Source organism: Aulonocara sp. 'chitande type north' Nkhata Bay, linkage group LG12, assembly GCF_057382095.1.
Source record: "Aulonocara sp. 'chitande type north' Nkhata Bay isolate Kocher_YH1m ecotype deep benthic linkage group LG12, A_spYH_male_GT1.1, whole genome shotgun sequence".
Taxonomy (NCBI): domain Eukaryota; kingdom Metazoa; phylum Chordata; class Actinopteri; order Cichliformes; family Cichlidae; genus Aulonocara; species Aulonocara sp. 'chitande type north' Nkhata Bay.
Window position 1 is genome coordinate 22,524,599 of NC_141355.1, and position 24,604 is coordinate 22,549,202.

The 24,604-nt window shown below is 41.6% G+C and overlaps 1 protein-coding gene across 9 annotated transcripts in view; it reads right to left on the reverse strand.

Moving 5' to 3' along the window:
- Positions 1-24,604, reverse strand: part of LOC147317452 (membrane-associated phosphatidylinositol transfer protein 2-like) — a 46,819-nt gene that overhangs the window by 18,823 nt on the left and 3,392 nt on the right. For 8 of the 9 annotated variants that reach the window (XM_086314389.1, XM_086314392.1, XM_086314391.1 and 5 more), the window contains exons 2-7: positions 8,560-8,802; positions 4,568-4,782; positions 3,706-3,827; positions 2,896-3,129; positions 2,444-2,779; positions 24-119 (exon numbers count right to left, since the gene is read on the reverse strand). In XM_086314389.1, the coding sequence (XP_086170515.1) occupies positions 24-119; positions 2,444-2,779; positions 2,896-3,129; positions 3,706-3,827; positions 4,568-4,782; positions 8,560-8,637 (1,081 nt within the window). In that variant the 5' untranslated portion in view covers positions 8,638-8,802. Of the gene's footprint in view, positions 1-23; positions 120-2,443; positions 2,780-2,895; positions 3,130-3,705; positions 3,828-4,567; positions 4,783-8,559; positions 8,803-9,086; positions 9,216-24,604 lie in introns of those variants that run through there. The other variant, XM_086314390.1, reaches the window with a different exon arrangement.

Genomic DNA, 24,604 nt, shown 5'->3' on the forward strand with positions numbered 1-24,604 from the left:
TACAAATCAGAGCAGCAAGTTACCGTGAGCATCGAAGAACTCCTCGTCCGAGCTGTCGTCCGAGTCTCGTGCAATGCTCTGCATCCTCCACTCGGAGATGCTGTGACGTGACGGGCTCACTGGGTGGGGGGTGAACAAGAAAAAAAAAAAAAAAGAAAAAAAAAAGAAAAGAAAAGAAAAAGGAAGAAACACACAAGCAAGAAATTCACCATTATTTTGGGATGTGCATTTTAGCCTCTGTGTTTCACACACATACACACACACTCAACCACAAAGATGTATTGCACAACCCACCCCCCACCCCTATGAATGACACACACACACACACACACAGTGTTACATAAACATATATCAGTCTCTGTGGTGCATTACTTCATCACAGATGGACTGATTGGTGGTGTGTTAAAGCGGCGGTGTGTTAAAAACAGAGGCCCAGTGCAACAAGAACGAGCTCCAAACACACCAAAATCTTTTCCAGCTGAGGAAAAACAGGCCTCGTCTATCACCTGTCTTCAATCTATGGATTATATATCATTAGGTGGTCACTGTGAGAGGCAGTAAGAGAGGGGCACAGATGTAGCTGTCAGTGCAGAGAGACACAGCAGCGCTGGAAGGGAGGGTCACTCTGAGGAGCATCAGCCTCCTCTGTCCTGTGATGTCAGCACTGTTGCTAAAAATAGCCCTGGAGGGAATAATGGAGGGAGGGAGGGAGGGCAGTTACAGGGGTGAAATGAGGCTCGATGAGAGTCGGGGTCCATCTGGCAGCTAAAGTGAGCGCCACCTTGAAGAAGGGGTGACACTTGAGATGGGTGAATTCAGATATCAATGTTGCTGACAAAAATAACCCAGAGGAGATTCACACAGGGGTGTGAGTAAATATGGTTGAGGAGCAGTTAAAGGAAATTCAGGTGCCTCATAGGAAAGTAAAGGCACAAATAGAGTCTGCACACTTTAAAAGCTGGTTCTGATGCGTTTGCTTTATTAACACCAATTCAAAGGTCTGAGCTCACGGTTTTTCCAATAGAGTCTGGTTACTTCACCTTTGGGTTAACTCTTAGTGTGTATGTTTGTGCAGAGCTGAACCCCCCCAAAAAAAAAAAGAAAAAAAAAGAAGCGCTATTACTGCACTTCCTGTGCAGCTGTAACCCAAATTCATTCAACCGCAGGTGTGCAAAATGAAAAATGAGACTTCACAGAATCACACAATCCTACTTTAGCTTTGCACCAGCTTGAAGCTTGACCTTACTGACTGAATTCTTCACATACTAGCTTTCTAGTGTGGACGAGTCTGCAGTATCACAGTTTGCTGTGTTCACTTACAGGATATTTGGACTTTGATGTTAGCATGCATAAATATATAAAAGGCAGAAATGAGTCACATGCAAGACTTAACAAATAAGACTTTAACGCACGATGAGATGTAAATACAGTTGTCACAAGAAAGAGTTCAGTACCGTGCAAAAGCCTTGAGCACCCTCGTTTCTTTATATTTTGCTAGGAAAATGGATGCAAGGATTTCCATGCATGTGCAAACACACATGGAAATGTCATATGTAAGGCAAAAACAGAGTTTTTACAATTCTAATGAGCTCGAAAGAAAGAACTCTCTTAGGCAGCTTTTTCATTTCTATAAGTAGTCTTCAGGAATTCTTGCAGGACATTCAAAGCTCTTCTTTGGATGTTGGCTGATTTTTGTTCCATTCTCTGTCAAGATGATCCCACACTGCTTCAATAATGTTGAAATCTGGGCTCTGGGAAGGACTGATAGTGACTGGTTTGTGCTGGATTTTTTTCAATGTTTTTTAAAAAAAAACCACGACTTTCAGATATTGTTCAACTCCTGAAGATAGTTTTATTTTTTCGGTGTAGTGTCACTTCTTTTTTCCTCAACTTGTCCAGCTTTCGCAGATTGTTTAAGGACATTACTTACCATGTTGAGATATGTCAAGTTTTCAGCTAATAGCTATTCAGGAAACACCTTGTGGGTGTAAAATTTTATGCCTGTCAAACTGTGTTATCTTTGCAATTTTTCGACTAAATGAAGAGGAAGAACTGCTTTTGTGACAGGTTGCCAGTAACGAAGTGCCTGAAAATAGAATCCAAAACTCGTTCTTATCTGTAGACACAACATTGGTTCATCCCTTGAGTTGTTTGCCTTTACCCTTGAATGGCTCATAAATCAGTGTTAAGTGGTTCAACAAACAAAAATACATACTTCTGAAAATAGTTGAGATAAGAACTGGACTGAAAATGAGAGAAAGAGCAGCCAATGACTAAAGAAAACCTCTCCAGGAGGCCTGGAAAAAAAATTGCTTCTTTGGAAGCAAAAATAATGAAATGAGGGGTGGATCAAGACGTTTACACATCACATCAATGTGCCAGCTTCACAAAGTCATACACAGCAGTGATAAGGGTAAATGCATGAAGATGGCATGTTCCTCACCTCCTCTCTTGGATGATCGGGAGGATCGGGAGGAGGTGGACCACTGCTTGGTAAGTATACCTCGTGGCTGCAGAGTTTCTCCTCCTGAGCTGGGAACGACTGCTTCAGCTTCGATACAGCTGATTGCCTCTTTAACCTCCTGGTCTTTGTCTGGAGACGGTGTGCCTCCGTTGGCCTCGGTGGCCTCCTCCGCCTGGCTAAACTGAGCCATTTTCCTGGCCAGGGCCAGCTGGGTTTCCAGCTCCAGCTGCCTGATGTCTTCTATGGTCAGACCATACCACTCATCCTGCCAGCACCAGGCCTGCCGGTGGGCACGCACCATCACCTTTCTTAAACCTAGTGAAAAACAGTTGCAGAACAATAAACCCTCGCTAACACTGTAACTAAATAGGGTATCAGTAAAATGACTTTTTTTTAAAAAAATGCAGGAACATCTGGGACCTTCAACTCACCAACATCATGAATAAAGCGTTCAATCTTTGACTGCATGCCCCAGTAGCGGAACTCCACCTTACAGAGCTTGTAGGCACACATGATGGGGGTCTTGCCTGGGTTATTGTTGTACTCTTCTATCCAGTCGTCCCACAGAGGACCCCTCTGGGTCTTGGCTGACTTGTAAAGCCTCGGGTCTTCCTCTGATTTGTACTCATGAGCGGGGATGGGATCTGTCACTATGTCAATTGGGTCTGCAAAAGGCGATTCGTTTTCAGAGGGTAAGCTTTTATGGACTCAGGTGTTTGGAAGTTGTTGAGGCTTTACTATTACATTACGGTGTGTGCACAAGTGGGTGGAGCAGTAGTTCCGACTTGTATGAGCTTGTGTTTAACAGCTTCAAATTCTTTTTATAACTGGAATTCCAGCTAACACTATAAGATACACAGACACAAGTGATTTAAATAATTACAATAGTGGAACTGAGTCACTGCGTACCCTAAGAGCCATTCCTTTCAGGGCGTTGTTTTCACTGGGAAAGCACACTCATAACCATAGAAAAATAACAGATGCTGTACCATTAAGCTACCACAAGTGGGCCTCATCCACTGCATATCTTAGTAGCAAGAGGACAGACAGCAAAACGCCTTCAGCTTCTGAATGAGGAGATCATTACTTGCTGTATTGATTCTCTAATGCGGCCATATGCCAACACGCAGCCTGAGCTTGCTTTGTATGTGTGCAATTTGAAAGTGAAATTAGCCACATTATTTTATTATCCGAGTTTTATGTTGACACAGACGTTCGGGGCAGACGTCAAATGGTCTCACCAATAGTCCTCTGTCTTTTCTCTGCTGCTGACATGTTGAAGACATCTGCCTGGTTGCCAGTGTCGGGCTTGTAGTATGTCTCAATGTCAATAGAGAACTTCTCCACAAAGGGACAAGTGTATCTAAGGGAGAAGAAATTTAAAAAAAAGAAATGAAACAACTGTCCCAACAAAGCACCAGTGAGTTTTGTGTCTCCCTTCATTTGGACTCATTTTATATTAATAACTCAAGAGCAGAACTATTTTACTACGAGTGACAACCCCATCTTACTTTTGATTATAAAAGACACTTAAGCCATACCCATCTGCTGCATCTGCAGCAAAACTGTCACTAGTTGAATAGATGTGTCAACAGCACTTGGAGTCTATCAATATCCCGAGTGTGCAGTCAAGGGCACATCTCTTTTCAGCACCTTCACATCTTTGTTTGTCAGACCTCACACAGACAAATGGACTGACGCTCTGAAAGTGAGGGGCTGTCAACGTCTGGCTGTCTGGGAGCACTGCTGGCCATGCGCCGATCTGATGGGCTGCCTCGTAATATTCTGACAACTTGTTCATGGACTTTGAATCATCAAATTAATCACTGAATACAATTATGGCAGAAAATATTATCCTCTGCAGAACCTGGGCTAGATTTTTGTCTGTAAATGAATGTAGATCTACCGGCAGCAGCTATGTCACATGCACAAAGCATTTATACTATTAAAACAGTCTGTGTATTTCTACTACCCTGCTTTAAAGAGGTGTCAAGGTTAAAGCTAATGTTACTTTATTGTATCCAAAAGGAGAAAATCCTCCTGTTTCGACACAATGCTGCATTAAAAGTGTCGAGGTGGCCTCCTTACATCACCCAATCTCACCTGGTGCGGGTGTAAGGGTAGGCGTTCCAGGACTCCTCTTCAACCCTCAGTGCCGCTTTGGGCAAGATAGAGCGGAACCAGCTGGGAATGTGCATGCCAATATGGTAGACCTTGTGGGTGTACTGGCCGATCCCGCCCGGTCCATCTGTATACGGCTTGTTTTCTAGGATCTCCACCCCACTGCCTTCACCACAGCTCTCTTCTCTGCTCTTCTTCTGTAAGAGGAATAATGAAAGAAGAAATGCATATTTGCATATTAGTAGAAAAGCACAAAGTGTGGCGATGTTAGATGAAACAACATAGGATCATTTTTATTCTAATAATTTTTAGTAATAATAATTTCACACTAAATCTGGAACTGATGTTTGAGAACAAACAACTAAATGAATGGGATTTTTGCAGAGACAGTGAGGCATCAGTCTGGGTATGGCAACGACACACACAAAATTAATAGCTTCCTGGAAGCACCTCCAGCTCTGAACGGCATATCAGGAAGATCCGAAAAAAAGAATCAGCGTGTGGAGCCACACCTTTTCTGTATTTACATTGCAGATGCACATAAGAGGAGAAGCCGGGTGGAGCCTGCAGCTGCGGCTGTGTGAAGTCAATGGCGCAAATGTCGGGAATTGCTAGAGGACAATTTGTAATTGTGAAACTTGTGAATGAGAAAACATTAAACAGCAGAACATAGTCCAAATGCTGACGACAGACATGAGGACCATAAAAAGTCAGATTTTTGATGTATCATGTTTTTTTTCCTCTTATCAGCAGTTGTTCAGTGTTAGTATATGCAGCTTAACCTTTGTTTAACTGCGTGTTTAGTGCAGCGATGGCATAATAGGGAGACCGATTCCTCCAGTCAGCTGTGCAGAGCGAGGTGATGGAAGCAAACCAGTGAATCAGTGGAGCAGGGAAGAGGAAGCCATGAGGCATCCAGCACACTGGACCTCATTACCTTTGACAGGTCATTCATTAGCAACCCGCCCAGCTCTCAACAACCCAGACACAGCTCCAAAGACACAGCACAGACACCACCACAGCAACGTCAGACCGGCCGTACACTCAACCAGTAGGCGATGCAGAAACTCAGTCACAGCAAGTGAACAGATAATCTCCAGATTACAGTGCATTATAAAAAGCTCACTATGAAAATACAGAACAAAAATACATATCCACTGATGATGAATTTTAAGCATTTTTTTAAAAGGAAAAGTCCAACCTACAAACACTACATCCCCGTGTTTGCCTGTCAAAGGCAGAGTCCCTCCTTCTTCCCTTTGTAGCGCTGGGTAATTTTCTCCAGTTCACCAGAAAAAGATCATAAAACACTGGCCAGGGCGTAGCCACTCTCATAACAGGAAGAGCGGGAACAGATAACAAGTTTAAAAATAAAGAAACTCTCAATGTAACGTTATATATTACAAAATACAGGACACTTTATTTATTCACATACAGAGGTAAAGTGTACCTTTGGAGTAAAATAAGTGTAGAAGGAGGTACCTTGATGCCCTCTACAGGGAGTCTCTCATGTAAACAGTTTTGCTTTCTTTAAACAGCCATCAAACTTTTGCGAAGTACTCACACCATGATGGCCTGCTATACATGTTTAGACCCAACTACTATGACAGGATAGGAGTCACATCCTGGCATTTTCCTCTCGCGAGGTGCGTTTCCTGCTAGAGATGCTCCTTTTTGAACGATAACTCCACAGTTGCTTATTCAAAACACGTAGGGCCTGTGTGGATGAATGAGGCTCAATGAGAACTGCTCATATTTAAAATCTCACACTTTCTGTATTTTCTTATTACTGTAAATCTCCCGATTGTGAGAAGAATGTGACAATTACCGATCATATAAGAAAGTGTCATAAGGGGCAAAGGAAAGAACGTGAAAGGAGAGATAGGGTGGGGCGCAGCCTGGTGAGGTGGAGATATGACTAGGCTGTCCTAAGGCCCCGGCTTCGTTTATGAGGCTTTCACAGAGGATGGATTGCAGGCGGGCGGACAGGGCTACATGCTGCGGTTGCCCTGGTAACATAAAGCAATGAAGTGAGGGTAGCCATGCTCCCTTTCCTTCCACCCCCTCTCTCAAATTTCTTCCCATCCCTTCTTCACTGCCTCTCTTTTTATCCTCCATTTCCTCATTCACTCCTTCTCGTGAACAAAACCTGACCACTGGCATGCTGCTGATGTCATGGTTGCCATAGTGACAGAAGCCTCAGCGCACCGAGTCTGTTTAGAGGCGGTTAGGTCAGGGGGAAAGGTAACTATGGGTCAATACAATGTTGGAACTCTTCGTCCTGGGATTTTGTTTACATACTTAAGAGTTCACGCGCAAAGAATTTCTTTAGTAGACTTTCTCACGTGTTCTGCCTTTGTCCTGAAAATATGAAAGGCAAGCAGTTAAAGACTAAAAAAATATATATATATTTATATATATATATATTTTTTTTCTTAAAGATTAATTAACTCTTCACAAATACAATGAAGGTGAATTATGAGGTGAGGAAGAAGTGTGCCGCAGAGCCCGACATGTGCCGTCTTGAAACGTCTGCTTGCTTTGGGGCATGTCCTCTGAGTCATGTTCCCACACATCTACAACTCAAGCAGACAACCTGTCTGCTGGATACAGCATCGGGAGGACGTTTAGAAAAGCAAGCAAACATCTTTATCATCTGAAAAAAATTAACAAATAAATCTGAAATTCTTTAGAAGACGTACACACTCTTTCTACACTCATTTCAGCTTATGCAGAGAAAACTGGTAACTGGTGAGACCGTTGCAACAACCAAATTCTCTCTCTTATCCTCTCTCAAATACTCGCTCTCTCTATTTGCAATGATGTAATGCAGCTAGTGACACAGGCTGTTTTTAAAGTACACGGCAAAAACAAGGAGAGGCTTTCAGAGTCAATACAGTTGAATTAATCTCTATGTAGCCTTGTTATACCTGTGGGTGGATATTAATTTTAAACAACCCCGTCAACATCCTTATTTGGCTGTAAGATTAACAGCTGGTCTACATCATGAAAGCATCCTGGGCTTTCCTTACCCAAGTCATAAATGCTGAACCTATCCAACAAAGCTGAACCCTGAGAGATGAAGGTCACAAATAAAGCTCCCACGTTTGACTCTTAAGATGCCGATTTCTCTTGATACTTTGCTTTGAATTTACTCTGCACTCTTTGTGAATCTTATTTTCTGATAACAAAAAGCAACCAGACTCACATTACCATCGCAATGCAAGATCAGCAAAGAGGCAAAATGCATCGAAACTCAAAAAACCTCAACTTGATCAAACAGGTCTGTAACTTCAGCTTGCTCTGCAATGATCGTAAAACACACATTACGTAACCGTGCAGCTCAAATCCAAACAAATGCACCTAATGCCTAATATGCACATCTCTGAACTATAAATAACACTGTATTTTTACCACAGCCTGAGTCTTGGCATCAATACCTCCTCTGTGTACTGCTGGATTAAGTAAATCTACCTTCATGTACACATGCCATATGAAGAGGATATAATGCTGCACAGCAGAACTAAAGCTATTTAAATGGGCCCTTTCTGCAGGCGCTGTAAACCCTAATGCTCTAACACAGACCCTCCATCTCCAGCTAAGGGCCTGCTTTGACAAATGAAAACAGTATGTCCATCTCCGTCGCAGCAGTGTGTGTACATGGCGTTTCATCGAGTGCAGAAACATGCGGTCTATGACAGCTTTAAACAGCCAGCTTCAGAGAGTTTAAACTGGATAATCTATCAGCACACAGGCTCTCTTTGTTTAGTTGCTCCACCAACGTCACGCATCATACGACCAATCGTTTTCATCATTGAGTATGCTGTGATTGCACACTTCAAGAACTCCCCGTGTTACTTTATCTCCTCTTTGACTGCTCGTTTTCGTCCCCTCGTTTCTGCGGTTGTTCATTTTTAGTTAGGTGCGTGTGTGTGGGTGAGGATTTGCTGGAAACCATGGTTGTGTTGCCTCACCTGTATCATATAAAGCTGGGCGATGCGGTACTCCTCCACACTCATGGGCATGGGGATGCGGTACTCCTTGATGAGCATGGTGAAGCTTGGAGAAGGGGGATAGGGGGATCAGGGAGGAGATTGACAAGGGAACGGGGGAGGGAGGGATAGAGGGAAAGGGAGGGGGAGAGAGGGAAGAAGAGACTCGGGATGCTCCTATACGAGACTTGTCAAATCACCAGCTGAAGTCCACATTGATGGCTCCTGTGGAGGTGAAAGAAAACGTAAAAAAAAAAAAAAAAAAAAAAACTGGGTTATGGGTGCTGCATATTAATGCAAAACATCCCATTTGTAGAGTGTGTTAGTCAAAACATATGGATAAAGTTAACATCTTAAAATTCCTAATGATTATTCCAGATTCAAAAATCAGAAAGCAGCAGTAAAAAATATCAATAACGGGCAAAACCTGTCAGCACACAGACTAAATTCTGAATCTGTCTAACTCTGCTACACACATCGGAGGACAAAGATCCCCTCTGGTGGCTCACAGGCAGATGAAGAAAAGAGCCAAAGTGTCATTCAGAACATATGCTCCGTGTAGTAGACATCTACTCCAAGCCTTGGCAATGAAGACAAGCACCGGTGTTGTGCCTCCATCCAGCATCGCAAATCCAAGTAAAGCACTTCCTAGGATAAATACTCCTTCTTATACACAGGCTACTGCGTGTGTGTTTTTGTGTGTAGGTGTGTGGCCAGAGTCTACGAAGAGCACCCATGCCTTGCCGACAGTCCCGACAGCCACCCTTTTTCTTCCAGCGGTCCAGCACCGTCACATGGGGTGCTAAGTTAGCATAAGAGGGATTACAGTAGAGTGGGAGGCATTATATAACAGTGTAAGAGCCCCCCTGTTCATAATCGAGGTTTCACAAATAAGAAATACACAAAGCATTGTTTTCAAACCACTGGGTAGAATAGGGGTAGGTGTGGGCTATACATACACAACGTGTGGGTGGCGTGAGTTGCAGAAGTCTGCTTTGACCGTTAAGGCAAGAAAACAGCTCTCCGAAGCTAAAAAAGTACAAAACAAGATCACGCCTATGCAGCACCATACTGCACTGTAGTGGAAGTTTAGCTAAATAACTGTCACAGGCATTATCTCCTTTCCAGGTTATGTTTTCAAATTCTCAAACTTGGATATTTTAACAGCAAAGATTTAAAGGTGTACTTTGATAAAGCACTTATTTGAGTCAGTTGACCCTGAATCCTCTCTTAGTTACTCTGCAATAGGCATAGGCTGCTCAGGGTTTCTCACGAGTGTATCTTCTTCTCCCTTCATAGACCAGTCTGCATTTAATCATTAGTTACTATTAATCTCTGGCTCTCTTCCACAGTGCATCTTTTATCCTGTCTTTCACCCCTTGCCCCCAACCAGTTTGATTCTGCCAGAGAATTCTTCCTGTTAAAAGTTAGTTCTTCCTTCCCACTGTCCCCAAGTGTTTGCTCATTGGGGGTCACTGGATAGTTGGGGTCTTTACCGTGCCATATAAAGCACCTTAAGCGAGTGTAATGATATAAATAAAACTGAGTTTAACTGAAATTTAAGATAAAGTTCAGCCTGTTTTCAGATAGGTCAGGTGAAAGCACATTAGGCAGGATCTTAGTTATGCTGCCGAGGAGACTATAGTGCACAACACCATCCTGACGCTGCTGATTTAGCTATTTAGCCAAATGTGACCACACAGTCTTGCATAACCTTAATATTTACCAATTTCTGAACTATGGAAGCTATTGGACCTTGCTCAGGAATGCGTCCATTCTGTTTAATCACTCTAATCACATCAATATCCCCCCTGCGTCACTTATCCAACAAACAAAGGCCAGGTTTGGTCGAACCAACAGACCCATTCCCTCCAATGATTGAATGTTTGAATGCCGCTAAAGAAAAGCTTTTATCTATTGACTTTACTGAGGCTGGAAAGAAGACGCAGCCTGACCGACTTCACATCTGGAACAGCAGCTGTTTACTAAAATATTAGGAAGTGTTCTGCTTCTATACATTTTTTTGTGATTTCTTTACAGTGAAGAACAAAGCATTGACAAAATCAGAGCAGAACACCACATTTTGCTGAAAATAACTGCACTCTTGGGGGGATGCTAGAATAAAACTAGGCTACATGGAGAGGCCCAGAGGAAAGCCTGCAGCTCTGGAGCCCAAGGAGTCTTTAGAAGTTAATCAATAAGGATAAGCACTTTGCACTAACAGCCTCAAAGTAACATTTACTCCAAGCATGATTTAAAAATCTGGCAACACTGTTAATGCAGATGCATTTATTGATGCAAGAAATGAGTCTGAGTATTTTCTCTTGACCACAGATTATGGATGTATTAACTGTACTGATTTGGAGGTCATTCAGTCTGACAATGATAAGACTACTTCTTTTACTGTCTGCTGTCTACTATTGCTTTATGAATCAAAGTTCAGCCCCCAACGGCCAGCCTACACACACACGGAAGTGACAGCAGGTATGCAAATACCACAACAAGGACACAGCAAACAAACAGAAAGCAAGAAAAATCAGTAGGCAGCTCAACAGAGGGACCCTGTCCACCCAAAGCAGAGCTCTGTCCGACAGCATGTGTTCAGAAGCTGTTGTGATGATGCTCTGCAGGGATTAGCAGCAATACTGATGCAGGTTAGTTATGTCACTATTCTGCAGGATTACAGCAGTATTGCTACTGGTGAGCATTGCACAAAGCAACCATTCCCCACCATCTTGATTACTCAATTAAATTCAGTCTTTAAAAAAAAAAAAAAAAAAAAAAAAAGTAACATACAAGCTAAATTCTGTTTTGTGCACATAATGAAAGTAAGTACTCGTATTTGGCTTAAGTCTGATTTTATATACCAGCAAATGTGAGTCATATTTATGCCTTGTTGGGCAGAAACTAGGAAGTTATTTCCACCCTCTATAATCTGCGGTTCCAGCTTAAAATATGTTTTTCCTTCTTCTTCAGTAAAACGTTTGGTTTCAGTGGAAAGCTTATGCACCACTTTCCAGCACCTGTCTCCTCTTGTCCGGCTGCAGTTGTGTAAACTCAGTGAAGCAACAATCTCACATGGACACACCCAAACTTTATACACATTTGACAGCATACATCTTGTATTGTATATTTATGTATTGTGTCTGCGGTTGTATTGACTACACATTATAAGGCCTCCTGAATTAGCTAATTTAAGACCGGGTGACTGTTCCACAAATACAGGCATTACGTTTCACTGCAGATAGAAAGCTTTTTTTTTTTTTTTAAATAAAAAAATAAAAAAATAAAAAGGAAAGTCTTTCCTCCTGCTGGTTTAAACCTGTGATTCTCCAACTTTCATTTTTGACTGATGCAGATGCAGTGCACAGCACAGGACCGGTAATGTACGATTCACCAGCAGACTCGAGAGAGTACTGGCACCATGCTTGACCCAGAAAAAAAAGCACTCTCACACACAGAGCTTAAAAATAGCCTGGTCACAATAATCCAAGCATACGCAAGCAGAGTGCTTGACGTTGTTTGTGCAGAGAATATGCTCATTCCCTTCTAAAAATACTGTCTCTGCCCCCCTCTAGGCAGTGACGCAACAGCAGCACAAGCCCATGCACAGCGCTCATCACAAAGCAGCCCCCAATGTTCCTGCTCCTGTTTCGACAAAGCTGAAGACAGCGATAGCTACAAGACACTTTGAGTGGGATTGCCTTTTGTACCTCTTCCTGCTACCGTTTCGTGATCCTGTGCGGCCGGCATACACCCTGACGTGCACAATGCTACATCAAAGTGTGATGAGCCATCGAAGGTATAAAAAATTTTTTTTTAAAAATGCAATCCTCCAGGCAGGAGTGTTATTGTACCAAGTGATTCATTTTTTCCTTTTTCAAAAGGTGAATTAGACACTAAAAATCAGCGTCAATACAGAAACGTTCCAGGTAACATGATGAATAATACAAGAGGAGCCATAAGGGTGACGCCTTTAATCATGGCTACATCTGTCTGGCTACAAAAGCCTTTCTCAACAAACAAGTGTTGAGAGCGCTGCACATCTGGTTACGTCTAACCACTGATAAGTGACATAAACAGACGAAACCTGCTTACTCCACAGAACACAGACCAGCATATCCTTCGGGTCGATTGCTTTGACATAAACATGAAATGTGCCTTTCACTCTTGGCTTTCCTTGCCACTCCACACTGTCCTTCACTCTCATAATGGAAAGTGGCATGACTTAATCTGTCCAAAGACATGATATATGCACAGTAAACAGACAGATCCCCAGGACAGAGAGCAGCAGCTGGGCCTTGCTGTCAAACACGGAGCAATACCGAGAGGGCAGTGGTGACTCACTGGAGGCTTTTCCCAAAGGCTGCAATGGTGGCGCTCCTTTAAATTTAGCAGTGTTTTATAGAGCACAGTGCTGAGGCTGCGCACCAGAGAAGGCGGTAAATTCCAGGGATCGGTGGCTCACGTGACCGTTAAAATACAAGTGGAACATATTAGCCTCCCGGCTTGCCTGAAATACAGCAGATCGGTTTCACACTGTTGCTCTCGTATCACAGAGGCAACCTCGGTTATGGCAACTGCCTCAGCTTGTGATAAGAATCCTTGATTGAGTTGATGGGCTTACCGACCAATCCAGTTAAAATGTCAAGAGGCTTAAGACAAATGTATTCGTGCTGGGCCGTAAACGCACACAAATGAGGGAGTTTACCATCCATCTACGAGCCTAAAGAAGCCTTTGGGCTTATTTCGAACTCTAACTTCAGTCTCAAACATACTGAGATTATAAGGTGAAGGGTCTAATGAGGGCAAAGAATGAAGAGTATTTATCAGATAAACAGTATTTTTGTGACAATACACCCAATTTACACCCAACAAAACCCACCCCCTTTAGGCACCAATAAAGAAATTTAATAAAACACACACACACACACGCCGTGTTTTACCTTGCTTGATTTCAATACAGCACTGGAGGAGTGAGCAAACATTGAGCCTCTCTCTTTAATGAAAAAGCCTTTTTTTTTTTTTTTTTTTTTAAATATGTGACACCACACAATGCACAGCTCAAACAAAAGCAAAGCAAGAGCATTATGATGGTTCTTTAGTTAGCCTCAGTTTAAAAGAAGTCTGATGCTGACTTAAGATGAGAGAATCAGTTTCATATGGAAAAACAAAACAAAGTGTGAGTAATCACCTTTGGAAGCCGTGTTATAAGCTGAAAAAAAAAAAACAGTATAATCTTGTAAAAATAAAGGGGCCAAATAATGGTGAGTCATCTTGTTCTTATACAGTAAATACAATGAGCGCCGTATGCATTCTGAAACATATCCATCACCCTTTCCCGTCCCTCAGGTCCACAATCTTCCACAAACTATGAAGGTGGGAAGCACAACCTGCCCTTGTTCTTTACTCATCATCACAGCACAAGGGGAAAGCTAAAAATACTTGACACCCTGTGAGCATCTCCTGCATTGTGTTCCTCCTCCTCCTTCTCGTCCTCTACCTCCTACAGTAGCCCTGCAAGTATGATCTGCTTCTAAAAATGAGCCTGCACAGGGAGGGAATGAACGAGAGCAAAAAGAAATCGAGCTCAGGCACAGCTGAACATGGTGTCGTGAAACTGCAGTTTGATTACCACAGAGAAAGGGATTTGTTAACACGAACAAACAAATGAATAATCTTCTATTAACTGTGAGTTTTAGTTTTAGTGTGTATACCCACTTGGAAGATATCTAAAAACAAACAAACAAAAAAAAACAATATACATTTAAAGAGTGTCATAACTGCTCATTTGATGTGAAAAGCTCTCCTTGTGCAACATACAGAAGAATTAGATATTAGAAGAAAGCCACACCTGTTGCAAAGATATCTGCCATTTTTGCAAGATCTCGAGGTGAACATGATTTTAATCTAAAGCAGATCATCTAATTTAACAGAGTGCAGGAACCACTGGAATATAGGTTTTACATTTGACACCCGCATCATGTAATTAAAATTCAAAAATAAATAAATCGGGTGCTTAGTGATCGCTGAGAACTTTAAGCCCCTTTAATAATTGGAGCCATTGTTTTCTTATGCCTCAGTGGTGCTCGTCAACGCCACAGTGGTCCAAAATGGGCCCGTTGCATACCAACACCATCTCTAACCAACCCCACGCTTCACTCAGAAATCCAAAATTAGATGACCTTATATGAAAATTGCACTTGGATTAATCAGTTACGTGCCAAGGTTAAACGAGGATCTTCCCTTGCTGTCATTCTCTGAAAGTGCTCAGCGAGCCTAAATGAGCTGCGTAGAGAGAGCGTGTTATATAACTCAGCAGATACAGAAAAGGAAAGCGTCGCTACGCTCGCATTTTGCCCATTCCATTAACTAATTCATGTAGCCCAGCAGACCAAAAGGAAAGGAAATGCTTTGGTGCATTTAGACAATCTCTCCAAAACATTCTCATCAGTCACTCTTCGAGTGTTTGGCAGCAACAAGACGCTGATTCAAATTAAGGCCTTCTTGCTAATGTGGAGACTATTGCAGAGTGCATGCTTACCAGTGCCACAAAGGCTTGGACGGATAACAACAAATGAATTTCCATTATCACTGCCACTCTCTGTCTCTCACAACAGTGAGAAGCAGCTTTGGTTATGTGGCATACGACAGCGCTGTGGCTGAGATTCATTACTGCGCTAACACCTACACTATAACTCTATAAAAGAATGTGGGCACATGCGTGTGTATCGCAACCTGCAGAGAGGAAAGTGAGCGCTTGATATGAAGCGTTTAAAAAGACGCTGAAACATCTGCAAACTGCAGAAGCAGCAGGGCTACGAGTAAAATATTTATCAGTTGTGATAGACAACAAAGGTCGTGGTCACTGCAAAAGTATAGAAGCATATAAAGCTTAAAGGCAAGTGTAAACAGAAATCATTGTGCCTTGCCTGGGGTCTATTTTTAGTCTCTCACATTTAAAAAGAAAAAAAAATGCAACATTCTGTTTTTTGAATGACAATGTCACAGAAGAGAAAGAAAATGCATTACACTCAACAAAACTTGAGAAGAAAAATGTTTTGCCTTAGGCCAAAATGTATTTTCTTTCCTGCCCCTTTATCCTCTCCATCATTGCTTGAACAGGGGGTTACCATGGAGACACAGAAGGGCCTTTCCTTATTGGTTGCCAAGATGAAGTCAGAGTGACGGGGGAAAGTAGAGACCAGACGCTGCCGGGGCTGATACTGGTTTCTCCCGTTTCCCCTGTCTCCACTTTCACTTTTGTCGGTCTCTTTTCCCTCCTGCCGCAGCTCATTTCCACGGCAATCTGCTATAGAAGCCTCATCGATTCATACAGCAACCCGAAATATCTGCAACTGTGTCAGCATGCAGGATTTAAATGTGGCCCAAAAAAACAAAAACAAAAACAGAAAAACAAAACATCAAATAGCCAAGAAAATTCACGATAAGACTTGAAAATCCTTACATGCTGGTTCAAGACTAGTTTCCTTCTGCGTCTACTGTACTATGCTTAAAATTAATAAAAAAAATTAAATAGACACGCATGTTACTTCCTGCAGCACATCAAGGGTTGAAAGGTGGCCTATACCCTGTCAGTTTAATGCTAGTTCTCTTTGTGAAGTTTAAAATTAACCAAGTAAACCACTGACAGATCCTCTTTCAAAAACAGCAGTCAGTTACAAGAAAGTGGAAAGAAAAACAAACTCTCTGTGCCAGCTTCACACACTAGCTTAGAGGAAAGTGGATCCGAAAACCTCTCTGTGAATCGAGGACACAGAAACTAAAAGTGTGCAAAGTTGAAATGGTGTACCTACTAAAACAGACTGGTTTTGAATGTTATGACAGTTTAATCCCTCACAAGCCCCTCATATCAAACTAAAGTCTTATTTGGCCAAGTGCATAAAGTCCAAGCAATTCACAAAAAAGGGAGGACAAATCTGATCTCAACTCAATTATCGACACCAGTCTCAGTCGGTGCTTTGGTCTGTATGCCAACCTTGTACTTTCTGGGTTACAACTCAAATCACTGAATCATCACCTTCAGTGTGCGTCACTGCTCATTTCAAGGTTACTGTGCATAAAGCACATTTAAAAGGTCAATGATAAGAAAGCTGCTCATAAAAAAAGCCCAAGGTTACAGGCTGCCCTTTGGTGAAATACCTTAAACCCCTTTATGTAGCACAAATAACGCAGCCTTCCAAAAAGTGCTCTACCCACTCACCAAAGAGTGAAGCAGCTTCTTCTACTGACCATAAAAGGCCATTTTCAAAGATGCTCTTGGTAAGTGTCTGTGGCTAACACTGCAGCGGGTTGTGAGGTGAGCTTTCCAGCCTTGTGGAAAGCCTGGTTATGGGATTTTCTTATCAGAGCAAGGGCTATAAAAAAATAAAAATTAAAAATAAAAAACCCCCACAAATTCTCTAACTTCTCCCTTTCTCTCTCACACAGGCACACAACTCTGAAAGAAGGAAGACGTGGCACTTTGTCTGCCACGTAAGAACGGGCAATACAGAGAGACCGCCCGAAAAGAAAAAAGCCTGTACAGTGAGAGCAAAAAAGTAAGCGTGAGACGCTGAGTTAGGGTCCAAAGGGGTCTATTTTTAGGTTCAGAAAAATCAGGTGTCTCTGACCAGTGGAAAAGAAAGAGGAACATGGGTAAAGTGACATGAACCAGCGCTGCTGCTTTCATTTTACGAAGTCCATGTGACTCAGAGCGCTGCGAGGGCTCAGGGCAGAACCAAAAAAAGGAAACAGATATAAAATGGCACTTGTGCATCATACTGATGTAAAAGCTGCAGAGATAAATACTTACATTTCTAAAATATGTGAAATAAACATGGCTGACTCATAACTAATGTGGAGATAGAATAAGGAGGCGTGAAAAAGTCCACTGACGAGCACTTTCTTAATGGTGAAAGCAGCATTTCTAATTCACAGCTGACTGTGATCCTTCGTCGCTCGATTTACTTTCCCTCCCAGAAGCAGATCGTTCTGCCTAAGAGCTAAAAGGTTTCCCGGCACAGAGAGCATGTGCCAGACTGCCTTGATATCCCTTCATCTACAAGGTTGATGATTATGGCCAGGAAAAAAAATAAAACATGCCAGCCCTCTTAGAGGATGTCCATAAACTCGATTTATCTTCCAGGAAAAATAAAGCTCGAGAAAGGACACAGGAAGGTGGACGATTTCTATAAAAAGACTTCGGTTCTTCTTTGGAGTCTGCCCACACTGCGAGAAAAACTTGTGTCCAAATGAAGGAGGACATGGAGCAGACGCGTGCAAAGCGTACGCCTTTGTCTCATTTCCCAGACAACGCCACTGTAGGAGCATTAGCAATGATATGCCATTCATCAGCCAGCTCATCAGGGATGCGTGGGGACAGGTTGTACCCCTGTTGTCCCTGTCAACAGCTCAACACCAGCATTAGCATCACCTGTTTTGTTTGAGAGAGCTGAGGGTGGGAGAGCGAGATGGGAAAAAAAAAAAAAAAAAAAAAAAAAAAAAGGACAGAGTCTGCGGAGCTCGAAGTGCAGGGAAAACACAGTGTTCCCTTCAGTGCTTGGCCAGCACCCAGGTACATGATGGAAGCTCATCTGAAGTACTCTCATGATGCGTGATTGTCCGCTCAAGATGAATTAAAAGAAAAATTAGACCTTGAAATAACCAGCCAGCTGGCAATGTGTCCCTATGCTCCCATCAGAAATTGTAAGAGATGTTTGTTTTTTGTTTTTTTAGGAGTGCATCAAATCCCTGCAGGTTCCTGAATGATTGAAAAGGCACAGATGACAGCATTTAGTTTCTGGTTAGTGAAATTGACTGAATATCCTTCGGGATGCACTGCAAAATCTTTTGCACGACTTTAAAAAGGGACACACAAGCTATTATGAACATACGATTGGAAAATGATTGTATTTATCTCAAACGGTCGGTGAGGAAAATGGATGATGACAAACCCTCCAGTTTTACAGAAAAAAGTATAATAAGAGTATATGTGTAAGTAGTATATAAATAATTGCTGGATTCCTTTCTGTGATTAGTGACCTCATTTGTTGCCTGAATAAAAAATAAATAAAAAAGATTCTTCATTTAAAGCCTCTGGGGCACTTACCCACTGAAACCATGAGAGCTCTGCGTTAAGTCTGCATTGCTGCAGACGTGGCCTTAGGTAATTAAATATCCCTCATAGTGCTGTGAGATTAAACATGGTTTTACAAATAAAAGCAGGGGGAAAAAAACAAAAGCGAAGATAAGTACAAAAGGGTAACCCAATACGACTGATACAGGAAATAATTTTACATGAAACCAGAAGAATGCAGAATGTGGTATTTTACACATCTTGTTTATTTATTCGTGAACAATTTCTTTTAAGTTTTGCTTATTTATTTTTTTTTTGGGGGGGGGGGGGGGGGGGGGGGCACAGATCCTACTCACACAACAAAGAGTAAAGTCGCTGGAATCACATTCCTCCTCATAACTTTACGCGCCCATGGGGCCTCTTGCACTCATTCACCCCCCAGGCAACATCATTTAAGTGTGTGAGAGTTTAGTGCTTACACCATAAGAGTGGAGACTGCGGGGGGATAAAAATTGTTACAGCATAGTACTGGGATATTATATAAATAAAAGGTTAACCAAAATATTGATATTTTATTTTAAAAAAATATTTTTTAAAAACTCAAGAATACTACAAACAAGAAGGCTCATCTCATGCACCACCATCCTCAGATAACGTTAGCCTAACATTGAACACGCTTAGCTTGACAAAGATACATCCTAAGTGAGAGCTAGCTAATGGCTCAGTCACAGAAGTAAGTAGGACAGGAATTTCCTTGCACCTACCAAAAATAAATGCATAAATAAAAACTTTTGGTGAGTAAATATTTGCCCAGAGTTTGAGGGTGTTGCACACTCTCAACCACTTTTAATCGCAAGCCGACAGGAGGCAGAAAGCCTGCCTCCTATCAGACCAGTTGCAGTGTCACTTAGACTGACTACAGTCACTCTTGCAGAGCTCGTCAAAGGCTGACAAATAGTTGCAATTTAACTTATAAAGACTGATTGCTATCAGCCTGAATGCGTCAATAAGCACAACTTGAGGGGACTCGACTGGCTGCCAGCTGGTCGTTTTCTGGTTGTATTCGTGCAGAACAGGAAGGCTGCCGAGCACATATTTAACAGTTAAATGTGAATATCTGTCTAAGTAGACAGCAACAGATGAGTACATTTCAACAATTTGTCAGATATTTGCTGTATTATCAGAACCAGATTGCAATTAATTGCCAATTTAAGACTGACATTAGACTGATGGCAGACTGTCTTATGGTAACATTTATGGCAGGTTTTAGCGACAGTGTGCTTAACAATCTCATTTTGTAGCAAAACAAAAACAAAAATTATTGGGTAAAACAGATTGACCAAGTTTAACTTTGTTTAACTTTGAGTATGTAATTTGCAGATGAAAAAAGCTGATAAATTGCAATATGTGTTACTGCATACTGCAAAATTTTATATTGCAATATTATTGTACTGTGAGCGCAGTATTGTGTAGTATCTGGCGATTCCCACTTCTACCAAACAGTGTGCATTAAAGTATGGTTTTTTTTTTTCCACTTCTTTTGCTAGGTGTGTCAAAAACATCACCCAATCACCTGCCATGTATATATAAACCCCACCATGCAAACAGTAGACCAGCTGCCATAGGCGCAATGCTTGAGTAACATAACAGCATTCAGTGCACAACTAATTTAAGTCAGAGAGAAAAATGTAGGCAAGGAGTACCGATAACAGGTCACAACATATCGCACAACGCCAGAGCATGTCAACAAAGGGGTGCCGAAACTCCTTGAAAAGTTACTGTGGTGATTGCACTGTATTTAAGGTCAGTTTTGCAGTACTATACACGCAAATTTTTCTGACATTTTATTTGGCTATTTCCAAAAATACTCTTCAAACCGCGCGTTAATCAGTGCAGCAAATACACAGGAGTCAGTGGACTCCATCTACATCCGATCATGAATTTGTTTCAGTTAAGCGTCACCCAGACATCATATCAGTACAAAAACAATCACTGACATCATCATCATCCTTCATGAGTACTAAAATCACCACCCTTTCTTAAAACAAAAAACAAACAAAAAACCCTCATCTTTAAAAGTCAAGTCCCCATTTAGTAAAATATATTTATTTGACAAACCCACCTAGAATAACAGCTGAGGGCTAGTTAGCTGCTAACCAAACAGTCATGTCCTCTCAGACAATAAACAAAGACCACAGGATATTTTAAAGAGCTTCCTTGTTAAAGATCAGACACTTAACAGGACTTGTACTCAACTAATAAAATCCCCTCCTGTGCCGAATGTACAAATATAAAACGGTCTCTAACAATGGCCAAAGAAATTAAACTAAAGAGGCACGACTCTGTTCATGACAAACATCATGACAACCACCATAAGGGAAAAGACTTTAGAATATAGAGTCTGAGATTTAAAAAACAAAACAAAACAAAAAAAACACCAGTTTGTTGGGTGAACCGTGTTTAATGCTTTTATTATCTTTCTTTAATCTTATTTGACCAGATGAAATCCCACGTAACATGCCAAGCTGCAAAATAAATTGACTTTTCTAATGCTAACAGAAAGCTGGCCACTGCAACTACAATTCAGCAGTGAGCTCCAGAGAGAGTATATGCACTGAGTTTGACCATTTTAAATAGTGAATAAAATAAATGAGGAAGTCGGGGAAACCGCAAATCTACAGCTGCATCCTTTTAACCATTATATGAGATTATACTGCTAACTTGGCTTTGGTAAGAGTGGCAGTAATTGCGTTATGAGGTGGGTGGCAGGTCTACATAAAAAGCAGAGACTTTACCTCTTCCTCTGCTTAAAAAAAGAAAAGAAAAAAAACAAACAAATTGGAGAACTGAAGAAACAGTCCGATATTACACAACAGCTCGGTTTTTGGGGATTTTTCTCTCTTTGAAAAACAAGTGGCAATGCAGCAAGTGGGTTAAGAAAACATCAGATTACACAAACCTGTAAAGTCAGTGCACGCATCTCCAGAGCAACATCTAAAGACGCACCGTTTGAATATTTAACCTTATTAGCCGCCGCTTGCATCGCTCCTTTTGCTGTACGAACCTGTCGTTTCTTTCCTCTTCCTGTGCCAGTGATCTCATCCGATAATCAGCTCAAACGGTACACACGTGGAACCAAAAGATGTGGTGAGCAGCAGCATACGTCATTCAAACTTACACTGGCAGGAAATGCATCTTTTCTTCCTCGCTCCACTAAATTCAGTTACTTAATGACTGTATGCTTGTTTGTCATCTTATTAACGGCGGGATTATTGACTTATGCTGCAGGACAAACTCCAGCAAACCGAGGGTTAATGTGGGAGCACGGGCGATTTGCCACATGCAAGAACACACGCACACACGCACAAAAAAACCAAATAGATACCACACCACTATGAATACTCAAACAAGGCTGGGGACACATGCTCGAAAGCTACAGGCTCCTCTATCAGGAATTTTCCACTCCACCGTCACTCAGATATACAGCATACATTTGCAGTGTTTCCTCCTGAGCGTCAGGAGGTTGTCAAGCTGTATAATGTTAGTGGAGCAGTGCGTAATTTGAGCCTTGGAAAAGAGGTGGGAGCAAATATTGGCACGGATATGAATTTTTATCATTCTTCAATTAGCTCATCGCAGTACCCCCCCCCCCCCCTATAGCAGGGCGATATGGCCAAAAATATTTATCACGATATATATTTGAAAATTTGCGATAACGATATAACTGACGATATAATTGATGCGAGACAAAATACAACTCCACAACATTACTAGCGCAAAAAGACAACCTTCCATTTATTTTCACGTAAACAAGAAGCTGGTTTTTATGTACATTAAAGCTTTATAAAAATGTAACAGTGCAAATGCAAATTCCTTGCTGAAAGTTTAACCCAAAGGCATTTCCAGTAGAAATGGGCTGACATATCCTGAGCATAACCATGTATAATATCCACTGAAGTTAAAAAGAGGTGCTTTGCAACATTAAACTGCAGTGTGCAGTACGCATTTTTCGGACCATAAGGTGCACGGGATTATAAGGCACATTAAGCGAAACAAAGCAGTCAGATAAATCAAACTTTATTAAACTCATTCTTCTTGCTTCCTCCACTTCTGTACCATTGATTCATTAATGTTGAATTCTCTGGCAGCTGCTCTATTCCCATGTTGTTGCAGTATATTAATGACTAACCTCGTATTGTGGATGGATTATCTCAGTTGTTCTCCTGACTGAAGTTTGGTCCGTTTACAGCATCCTGCCATGCGATTGCATTTGTCTCTAACCATGAAGAACCTTCACGTTAACTTTTGTAAGTGGAAAAGTGTTAGTGTTCGTCCTCCAGCTTCACTGTTTATGTTATGCTAACATAGCTGTGTCGCTAGCGATCACGTAGCACATCATTATATACCAGCTAGCCCAACTTCAGTAACCCTACAAACGTCACTGCTGTTTAGTTTCCTGTCTTCATTTATGTTGGAAGTGATAGCAGAGCTGTACGTTTGAATTTTTTCAGAAATCTCTCAGTCAGAACATGCAATATCATGCTTAGGTAACTAGCGAAACTAGCGAGCTAACTTCCGCTAGCTTCCTGCTAACTTCTAACTCCGTTAAATGTAATAACTTTTGTTTTCATGGATGCCTGGAAGTTAAACTTTATAGTTACACCTGGTAAAGCAGCAATGCTGATCGTTTTATTAAAGATGAAAGAATTTAGACAGTTTTTAACTCTCAGTGATGCTGCAGTGTTGTTTGACCTGAAGTCAAATATACGGAGTTTGGGACCCAGATTACTCCCAGATTTAAGAGCATCTTAGTCCGACAAATACGACAATAACAACGGCCGCTTGCATGTTCTGCAAAAAAATGTGCTTTGTTGTGTATCTGACGACAAACACCAAACCAGTTCCACATCACGGAAGTTGCACCATTTTTACAAACCAACAATCGGCCATGTGCGTATGAAAACAAAGGCACTGCGCATGCGCGTTTTACTCCCATTCTATCGCGATATTTCATTTTCCTATCGTTGCCTAACATTATACCGGTATTACCGTGAACGGTATAATATGGCCCAGCCCTACCCCCCCCCCCCCTTTTCCACCCCCCTCCTTTAAAAGCAGCACCAGAACTGCTTTAATTCAACAACAAGTTGTGAACAAGCCACACAAGAAATCACAACTGTACAGACAATGGGCTGATTCACAATCACCTCCACTCTTTCTCCTTCGGTGCCTCTGTTTGTGTGATGTGTTATATTTAAGAGAGGCACCTGAGAGTAAAAGAGCTATCAGGTTTCAGAAGCCTGTCAACCGCTCTCTCATAGTCTCTCTGTCTCTGTGAACGCTCAGAAACACATCAGTAATTGTGCTTCTCGTCTAAAAAAGAAATGGATTAAAACCTGAAAATAATATCTGCAGGTCTGTGTACAAAACAAGCTTCACAAAGCAAACAAACCCCCCCCCCCCCCCCCAATAATTATATAACAGTAATAACTTTTACATATTCACTGGGCTACAGCTGCATATGAATTTGTCATCCAGGAGCTGCAACTCTGGGTTTTCAGCAAATAACTCATACAATATTTATACTTAATTAATATTTAAAGTCCGTTAAATGACTTTGTTACTTCAAATGTTTGTGAAATGAGATTCTGGAGGTGCTTTTCTGCGGGAAGGGAAACGTCAATTCTCAGTGTTAAATGTGCTCATAACAACTGAAGCAAATTTAAATATTAAAAAAAAAAAAAAAAAAAAAAAGCATGCGCTAGAGTCCACTAGCGATCACATCACAATGGAACAACAGAAGCCAACGCCCATCTATGAACATGGCTTTCATTTTTGACGTCAGCTACACACACACGTACGGTTTTGTGACTACTGCTTACACATTTCTGAAGCTACAGTGGTGACGCAAATGTGTAAACACCACCCAGAGTCCACTGTTTGAGCTAC